The sequence below is a fragment of the Aptenodytes forsteri genome, unplaced genomic scaffold (genome assembly GCF_000699145.1).
Source record: "Aptenodytes forsteri isolate BGI_AS27 unplaced genomic scaffold, ASM69914v1 Scaffold188, whole genome shotgun sequence".
NCBI lineage: Eukaryota > Metazoa > Chordata > Aves > Sphenisciformes > Spheniscidae > Aptenodytes > Aptenodytes forsteri.
Window position 1 is genome coordinate 702,343 of NW_008794371.1, and position 9,753 is coordinate 712,095.

General features: G+C 58.5%; 2 protein-coding genes across 2 annotated transcripts in view; one reads left to right on the top strand and one right to left on the bottom strand.

The window, feature by feature from the left end:
- Positions 1-373: 373 nt before the first annotated feature.
- TMEM132E (transmembrane protein 132E) lies at positions 374-3,804 on the bottom strand. The gene is given in 6 exon segments (XM_009287514.1): positions 374-1,402; positions 1,928-2,007; positions 2,010-2,118; positions 2,200-2,479; positions 3,059-3,331; positions 3,731-3,804. Coding segments are annotated over 6 exon segments (1,845 nt in total).
- A 5,442-nt stretch (positions 3,805-9,246) lies between these two features.
- The window catches only part of RTN4RL1 (reticulon 4 receptor like 1), a 10,594-nt gene continuing 10,087 nt past the window's right edge, over positions 9,247-9,753 (top strand). Inside the window, exon 1 of the mRNA XM_009287526.1 lies at positions 9,247-9,500. Within this exon, the coding sequence (XP_009285801.1) occupies positions 9,247-9,500 (254 nt within the window). The remainder of the gene's footprint in view (positions 9,501-9,753) is intronic.

The window sequence follows — 9,753 nt, forward strand, 5'->3', positions numbered from 1 at the left end:
CCTTGTTCGCCATTGGACATGCACACCAAGGTTTTGACCCCATCCATCGCCTGCCCCGCAGCTCACCTCCCTTGCTTCCCCCTGGCCATGGGCCAGCGGGCTGGGGGGCTGCGCGTGCGCTGATGCCTCCCCTGGGAAAACCAGACGCTAAAGGGCAAGAAAAGAAAACAGGCCCCCGGGAGTGCCTTCCAAGGGGGTGAGGAGGACGTGAAATGTGTGGAAGAAGGAACGCGCAACAGAGAGCCAAATTTGGGTCTCCAGCCCCGGGGAAGCAGCCAGCGTGGTGTGGCAGGGCGTGGTGTGGCACGGCATGGCATGGCGTGGCACAGCATGGCAGTCCCCTCCCTCCCGCCCTGTCCCCTCTGCCCCTGCGTTAAGCGATCTCTTTGATTCTGCGGATGTAGTTGTGAAGCTCTTCAGGGTCTTGCAGCCCCATGTCCTGGCAGACCCACTCCAAGTCCTCCTCATCAGCGATGGGGATGGAGTTGTAGGCCAGCTCATCGGAGGGCAGCGTGGCGAAGGTGGTGAACTTCACCCGCTTCCGTTTGGAGGTGGGAGAGTTGAGTGGGTCCTCGCTCTGATCCCGCGTGGAGCCCCCCGAGGAACCGTCCCCGCGACCATGGACCTGGCTCTGCACGCTGGTCTGCGAGCTCCCGCTGCTGTGGTGGTCCCCATGGCAGCAGGTCTGGACATTTTCCAGGGGGTTCCCGGGGCTCTCGGGCTGGGGGGAGAGGTCATTGTGAGCCCGCAAGGGCTGCCCATTGCCCAAGAAGACCCAGTGGTGGGAATGGTCCATGTTGGTCTGGCCTTCAGGTGGGATGCGTTTGTGCCGGTATTTCAGCACAAAGACAATGCAGTTGATGAGGAAGACCAAGATGGCCAGACAGAAGACGCCCAGGAGGGCATACATGCCTATCTCCAGGTCCGTCAGGCCCCTGGTCACTTGGACGAAGCCAGTGGGGATGGTGGGGAAGTCCTCGGTGGGGTGAGACGCACTGGACATCCTACTGTCCTCGCTCGGCTCTGCTTTCCTCTCCACCTCTGCCCGCAGGGTGGTGCTCGCCCCCGTCTCTGCCAGCCCTGGCTTGCTGGACACATGGTCGTAGTCATAGGTCGGGTCCTCCTCAGACCCAAAGTGGACCCGCACGCTGGCCAAGGCTGTGAAGAGCACACTCTTGCGCTTGGTCTTCTGGCAGCTCTCGCAGATGACCAGCTCGGCCCGCAGCAGCTCCCCTGCGCCCTCGCTCTCTGCCACCACCAAGGGGAATGCCCGGTCCTGGGTCACCGAGACCACCTTCTCATCCAGGCTGCTCACCACCAGGTTGTAGTCCTTGGGGTCATAGAGGGAGAGGGGGGCTGTGGTGCCATCGCTGTAGGAAATCCACAGGCTCAGGAGCGCTTCCTGCGGGACCAACACAGGCACCGGTTGCCCAGCACGATGCCAGTCCCACCTGCACCCGTTTGTCCATCCCTCCTCCTTTGCATCCTACTCTCCATCCAATTCACCCTTTATCCCTCCATCATCCATCTTGTTCCTTCCAACTATCACCTAGTTTCTCCCTTTTGCCTCTTCTTCCCTCAGTTTTCCCCATGCTTGACCAGGCTCTCTCCAAATCCCAGCCCCAGAGGTGCCAGATGTGGCTACCAGAGCTGAGCTGGGAACTGTATAGGATTTCTTCCAGACCCCTTTGTCCCTCCCCATGGTTGTGTCCTGTCCCCAGGCTGGGCAGGGCTGGTTCATAGGTCTGCGTGAAGGTTTCTGGGGTGCTTTGGGAGTCACTAGGGTGTCTGGAAGACAGCGGGTGCTGTGGGGGCCTGGGATGACTGTGGGCAGGATTTGGGAGGCGAGGTTTGCAGATGGAGCCCTCATCCCACCCCAAGTCCCCCACCAGGCCCCCCAAGCCCGAGTGCACCCCCCTGGCCTCACCTGCTTGAAGAAGCTGAGGGTCTGCTGCACGGACGTCCGGGCAATGATGGTGTGGCTATTGCCGGGGCTGGGGTGGAGGACAGCGAGAGGCTGGAGACCACCTGGGCCTTCAGGTCCGTGATGCTGACCTTCTCCTCCGCCACTGTCACCAGTGTCTCGCCCAGCACTGCCTCCATGAGCGGGGAGACTACCTGCAGGGGATGAGGGTGCCCATCACCGCCTGCCACCCCCAGCCAAACCTGCGGAGGGGGGCAAAGGTGGCCGGGGGGTACCTTGAAGAGCGTGGTGCCCGGCTCCCTCCCGGCCAGCGTGAAACTGTCCACCATGTGAGCCACCCGCGGGTCATCCACGCGCATGAAGTCGCTGACCAGGTCGGTGACCTCCACCAGCCAGTCGGGCCCCAGCATGGTGACCACCTGCCCCGTGCCCTCCGCTGCTGTGGTGTGGAACTGGGTGAAGACCTGCAGCGTGGCGTGCTGGTACTGCAGGGCACAGCCCCGGCTCTGCTTCCGCTCCTCTTCATCCTCCTCGTGCTCGCTGTCCCGCACTGACCTGCAGGATGGGGCAGTGGGTGGGCAGCGTCACCAAGCTCCCCCCTGCCACTGCTCTTCAGCCCACCCCAGGAAAGGAGAGGGGTGGCCAGGCAGGGAAAAACGCAGGGTCTCCCCAAGCATGGGAAAAAACTAGTGGCTCCTGGGCAAAAAGATGCCTGTTGCGCATGAGGTCTTCGAGGGCTTTAGCAGAACTTGGCGAGGGGGGTCACTGGTATCTCTGCCCTCTAACCAGCCGAGAGGACACGATATCTCAGGTTGGGATGGACACCTGGAGGTCTCTAGACCTCAAAGCAGGGCTAACTTTAGAGTTTTGACCATTGCCAAGGATAGATGTCCCCCACCAGTTCCAGCGTTTGACCACCCTCATTGTGAAATTTTCCTCCTTCCATACAAACATGCAACCTGTGTCCATGATCTCTCACCTTTTCACTAGGACCCCTGAGATGACTCTGGCTCCACCATCTTTAAAACCCCATCATTAAGTAGCTGAACAAAGCAATTAGACCCTCACTACCACCTTCATCTTGCCTTCTCCAGGCTGGACAGACCCCAGGCGCAGTGGCCCCAAAGCACCCACCTCCTGTCCGGCAGGATGGGCACCCTCCAGCCCTTCACTTGGCTCAGCCGGGCGTCCGAGAGCTCGATGTGCAGTGGCAGTTTGGGCACCCACACCGTCATCTCCAGCGGGGCAGAGAGGTGCTCGTAGGTGAAGGTGACCCGGGCACTCATGGAGCCCCGCGACTCCTTCCCGCTGACAAAGACGTAGTCACAGCTGCTGGAGACCTGGGGGAGAAGGGAGGATGGGGGGTTGCAACGCTCCCACAGACACACCAGAGATCCTGGCAGGAGGCTGCCCGGAGAATGGGAAGTGTCGGAAGAGGAGAATTTCACCCGGCATGTACCAGATTAAAGATGGCCCCAGGAGCGGGGATGCTCTCTTCTCCCCAAGGTCCCTGTTCAGAGACGCGGACCCACACACAACACATCTGTAACATGTACTTCCCCCTGACCCAGCTCCTCTGCCAGACCTCGCAGGCACCCTCATTTGGTGCCTGTGAGCACCACATTCTTTGGCCCCCGCACCAAATTGTACCCAGTTACCGCACTCGAGCTAGAAGCATACACGGGTGCTTCACAGAGGTTGCAAACTGCTCATCCTGGACATTTGCCCCAAAATCTCCTCAACCCATGCCCAGAGGGCACAGACAGTGAGCACGGACCAGCCGCATGCCCGTGTGCAGGTACCCACCAGTGCCTCATCCCTGTCCCTCCTGCTAACCCCAGGAAGATCTTCCCAGAGTCCATCTGAACCCTCACGTTCATCTTCTAGCTCTTTCTCTTTTAATTCCCATTTATGCAAATGCCATTAGTTAAATGTGTTATAAAATAAATACATCTTGCGGGGGCCACTTATTACCGACCGATCCGAGCCAATTAAGGTGCTAAGAGGATGCCACTGCAGCATCGCCCACGTTTCGGCTTCGGCAGTCAGAGTTAACAGCACCTTCTCCTTCCCAGCAAGGGTGGCAGGAGACAGCCAGGCTGGGAAGCTCCAACCTCTCACCTGCAGTGGCCCCATGGCCCAACCCTGACCCCCTTCTCCCCCACACACCATCAGGAATTGCATCCGAGTTGTTTGCTGCTGGGGAAAAATAAAACCCGTTTGCTCAGCCAGCAGCACAGTTGCGCTCTCGGATTCGCCGAGCATCTCAACAGCACAGAAAGGCTTATTTCCAAGAAGCTGCTATCCCATGTGGATTCCCTGATGGCTGATAAGGGGTTGAGTCCATCCTGCACGGTAGCTGACAGCGGAGGTGATAGCATCACTGTCTCTCTCCCCACCTTATCTTTGGGCACCTGTGGTCATTCAGCTGCAGGAACTTTGTATTTCCAAGGCCATGAGCAGGGCCTGACTTCTACAAGAGCTCCATGCTTTGGCTGCAGGAGCCCACTGTGAGGCGCCCGCGGTCCCCGGGGCCGGTGGAGGAGGCAGAACCCGGGACCTGGGCTCCTCGGGAAGTCCCTGCTCCCCAGACACGGGAGGGAAGTGCAATGCAGGAGGGCTTGTTCCTTGTCTTCCTATCAGAGATACCAGCTCAGCACGTCTGAAAAGACAATCTCATCTCTGGCGGGGCAGCGTCTGAATAAAGATGAGCTCCTGGGCAAATCCTCCAGCAAAGGAGTGCTCTGGATATTGTGCCATTTATCACAATAAATATGATGGGCTGCTGCTTGCATTACCTTAGCTAATAAATCCCCCCGGCATCGTCTTCTGGGGACCACTCGCTTTGCAACTGGGGGGGTTGAAACTATGACAACAAAAAATCCCAGCACGTCAGGCCTGTCCTGATGATGGAGTGACTGCAGATTAGCTTTTAAATGAAGTGCACTCTTGTTCGGAGAAACTTCCCGGATTCGCAGCAAAGCGTCGGGAAGCGAGAGGCTGAGGTCTGCCTGGGCTCCGAGCCAAGGCACCACCGGCTCCACTTCTGCAGCCAGGAGCTCCCCCCTTGACATGGCCTCAAGCGTGGGATCAAGGGGACACATCTTCTCCAAGGCCCTCAGGAGTGGGAAGAGACACCGTGGCTGGTGGGACCCCATGTTGGCCATCCAGGGGTCCCGGCAGTGGCTGTGGGTGACCAGGGTCCCCGAGGCTCAGCCCCACTGAGCTGACTTGCTCCTGGTGAGTTGGCCATCAGGGGTCCCGGCAGTGGCTGTGGGTGACCAGGGTCCCCGAGGCTCAGCCCCACTGAGCTGACTTGCTCCTGGTGAGTCCTCAAGCAGATGTGGATGGTGGGCTCCTAAGAAATTTCACATAGCAGGTGAGGTTGAGCATCTCCCATTGAGCGTCACTGGCGGCAGAGGTGGCCCTTCCACTCCCTGTGTGTCCCTCAACATATATGCGGTCCCCGAGGCCACAACGCAGGCAGGGAGGGGGGATTATTTATATGCTACCTTGGGTGATGAGGTCCTTCTCTCTGGGCTGAGCACAGGCAGTCCCCCTGTGTCACCGCAGAAGGGGATGAGGGTGACAGCTCCCACCTGTACTCTCCCACCATCTTTCACGGGTGGCCCTGGCACCTTCACAGACGTGTCTCCACCAGGTCCAGGACATGTTCCCTCCACGTTACACACGAGAGCAACCACCACTGAGCCACAGGCGGGGGGGGGGGGAAGCGCCCCCCCCCCCCCCAGCCTCCCCCAGGCCCTTTTGCAGGAGCTGAGCTGTCCATCAGAGATGCTTCTTTGGGGACGGGTTGTGTATTTTAGGAACAGCCCGGCTGAGCATCAGTGAACAGCGCTGCATCCCCAAAGGCTGTGTCCGGTCCCCCCAGACCAGTTTGCGGGGCCTGCCCAGTCCCAGAAGGACGCTGGCAAACTGGGAGGGGGAGGAAAGGATGCTTGCTCGCCGCGCAGGGAGCGGGATTGCTTTCGAAGGCAGCGCTCAAAGCAAACTCTTTATGCGCACTGTCAGCCAGCGGGCACAATCCCCACGGCCATCCCACATCCCCCCTGCTTCTGCCGACTCAGCAGCGCCAAAAAATGGGTGGCACTGCCCCTGCAGCCGGACAATGCCCCCAGCGCATCCCCCAGCCCTTCCCCAGCTCCTTCCCCAGCGCAGCCAGGTTGGATGCTCTCACTGCTCGGCCGTACCCTGCTTCTCTCCAGCTCACAGTATTTCTCTGCAGCGGTATTCCTAATGGGAATTTCGGGCTGTGGGCCCGTCCATCCCCAGCAGGAACATCTTCTCCTGGAGAGGCTTGGGTACCACCGGCGCGGAGGCGCACACCTGCCAGCCAGCAGCACACCCCTCTTTGGATGCAGCTGCAGGTTTTTTCCTTACATTTCTGGTTCAACCCGCCTCATCCTCAGACAGTCTTGGGGGATGGATTGGCGAGGGTCCGATGCCCGACATGTCCATCCCACTGCTAGCACAGACAAACGCTGGCGTGGGTGGCTTTACGCCAATGCACGTCTCGCGCCCACCGTTATTACCTAGCAGAGGAGGGATCGTAACAGGATTTATAACGACTTACTGAGAAACGGGCTCTGATTAGCTTGATGGGAAGCGGTGGTCGTCACGCAAGGGGCATTGGCAGGCGCCCGCCGACAGCTGGGCAGGACTCCAAAAAGTGGAGGGTGAAGGAGGCTGGCCCCCCCCCGTGTCCCCCCACTGCGGCGGCCGGGCCATGAGGGTTGTGCTGTGCACCAAATGGGAGCCCTGCCAGTCACGGGGAAAGCGAGGACATTGGCTTTGAGTTTTTAATTGGCTCCTAAAGCAGTAGGAAATCGCTGGAGCCAGTGGAGGGACAGGACTGCAGGGCCGGCGTGGTCTCCTCCTTGCCCCCCTCCACATTTAGGGGGGTTTTGGTAGCTCAGGCAGCACCTCCCTGCTCGTACGCTCCCCTCCAGCCCCTCTGCGTCCTCACGCATGGCCCCACGCTGCGGTGACAGCCCAGCTTCCACCATGGCCACAGGTCACAGCCACTGCGAGCATCGCCTCAATTCCCATACACCCCCTTTGGTCCATGAATACTTTTCCTGGCCCTCCGCTCTGTACACAGAAACATTGTCCTCCTTCCCCGCCGGTTACAAACCACCCAAATAATCCACCCAGTTTGGGGCTGGGGTCACATCCCCTTCTCCAGCCCCCCGCCTGCCCCGGGTGCAGAGCTGGTACCACTCCTCAGCATCTTTCAGCATCTTCTGTTCCCTCCTCAGCCCCTGCAATGATTTACCATCTCCCCGTCTCCTCTTTCCGCTGCGACTGGATCACGCGCGGGCTATAATTAATAGAAATTAGACTGTCGAGACCTTGCAGCCCCCATCCCGTAATTACTTGGCCTTGCTGCATTTGAGGCACAGAGATCGGCAGCAAGCTCGCAAGCCACCGGCGATGGCAACGCATCCCGTTAACAAGCTATTTTTATTAAGCTTTTAATGCAGGCACTTGCGTGGCGCTGGGGGATGTGCAGCATCTCCAAGAAGTCCACTCCTGGGGGGATGCACGGGGGCATATTTTGGGATGAAATGCCAGCATTGGAGCTAGACAAAGCAGGATATTAGCAAAGTGCCGTGTCCTGACCACGTTCATCGCTCGCATGTTAATTCCCGGCACCCAACCGCTCCAGACGCCCACCGTCCAACCATACAGATTGGCTTGGCAAAACTTTGATGCTCAGCGAGCGGTGACCCCCCCCCGGTCCCCGAGAGCCACGCGGGAGCATAACAACACCCGACATCTAACTGGGCATGCGGCATCTCCCCACCAGCTCATTAAACCTCCTAACGGCCCCCGTGCGAGGCGTGGGTTGGCCCCGGCTGATGGGCAGAGGAGCGGCGGAGCGCAGCTATTCACAGTGCTCTGCTTTTATCGCTGTGCTTTTCGCGAGCCGGTAAAAAGTTCAGTGCAAAGCACAGGACAGGTCTCTGAAAGGCAGCCGCGCTCACGACCCAGCGTGCTGGCACACGTCTCCGGTGGGGATGGGGTTTTGCCGGTGTCTGCGATGCTCGCTTGGCTGCCGACCCGCAGGGACGTTCACTTGGAGGGCTCATGGCATCACACACCCACCCTGAGAGGAGACCAAGGGCCTGGGGAAAGGCGCTGCTGCCCATTTCGGGTGTGGGAAAGAGACCTGAGACTGTGGGCCGGGCTCCAAATGATGCCATTGCTTTTTTTTTTTTTTTGTGGGAAGAAAATGTGACAGAGCCGGTGGCTTTGATGCCTGCCCATCAGTCTCCTTCCCCCCTGCTGCAGGCAGAATGATGTGCTGCTGAATGGGGAAGAAGGTACATGACAGGCTCCAGTTTGCCCTCTTCTCCACCAAACACAAGGACATCCAGTAAATCTGAAATGCAGAAAGACTGAAAAGTGATGAAAGGGAGCCTACGCGGCACGGTACGTAATTGGCTTGTGGATCTCGGTGGCACAGGACACTGCTGGGGTCGGGACCTCAGCAGGATTACACATTTATAGAGCTAATTCTCTCCCTATTAGCCATACTAGCATAAAAGCACTGCAGAAGAGCCCTTTGCTTCCCTGTTTCGGGCTGTGATCTGCTCCCTGCTCCATCCAGGTAAAGGTCTGTCCCAGCCAGTCCATCCAGCGCATCCCTGGTTTTCTGCAGCCTCCGGTTTTTGCATCTCTTGCGGACGGACGTGTGCTGGATGGCAGGGCAGCCGAGCGTGCACCAAGAGCCCGGGCAGCTGTCACTTCGGTCTTCCATCTCACATTTGCTCTGTTCTGGCTGTATTTCTGATCTTAAAGAAACTCTTCGTAGGTCCCAGCCAGCCGCTGGCAGGGAAATGAGCTGGTGAATCTGCTTTCGCTACACATGAGCTTGTTCAGCATTTGATACCGATCTGGCTGGTGCTCATCTGGGGTGGGTTTTGTCATTTCATCTGCAATTGTTTTGCTGTAAAGCAGCTCGGAGGGTTCGCTAGCTGGCTGTCTTACAAAGGACACTGTCCTTATTACTACTGTGAATGAACTACTTTGCATTTCTGTGAATGGGAAGGAAAACTTGTCACCTCAGGACAAAAAGGGAGTGGAAGTATCTGATGATCCCCTGAGACGCCTCAGACAATCCACTAAGCTCAAGTCATCCTCCTGTATTTCTCTCTCCTCGGGGGCAATTGGAATTATTAGTCCCTTCCCAAGGACCTCAAGATGTCTCTGTCCTTTGCCAGTTCCTGTCCCAGCTTCGCTGTAGGCTGGTGGCGTGTCCCGCCGGAGCCCTGTCCTGCGCTGGGGACCGGCAGAGGATGCCTGGTGCCTGCTGGGGGACAGGACGGCAGCGCCAGGAGTCGGTGAAGCCCCCAGCCGTGCCTGAAATCCTGCAGAATCTATGCACGCCGTACTCGGGGTGTCCCCTGGGCCACGCCATCCTCTCCCGCAGGAGCGGGAGCATCGTGGTGTCCATCGACACCTCCAGCCGCAGCAGGACCCAAGGACTCGACTCATCCATCTGTGAAGCCAGATGTGCTGTTTCCCTCCGGCGTGCCTCCACTCCGGGAAGGTCCCAGTGGCTTTTGAGACGCTGGTCCATTATGTGCGATGGGATGAGATGCAGGGGCACAATAAACCCTCCGGCAGCAGGGAAAGGAAAGTCAGGAAAAGAAGATGATCTCTTGTCCCTGGTATCCAGTGATAGGACGCATGGGAATGGTTCAAAGCTGCACCCGGGGAGGTTTAGATCGGACATTAGGAAGCATTTCTTTATACCAAGAGGGTGGTCAAACCCTGGGACGGCCTTTCCTTTCCTTTCCTTT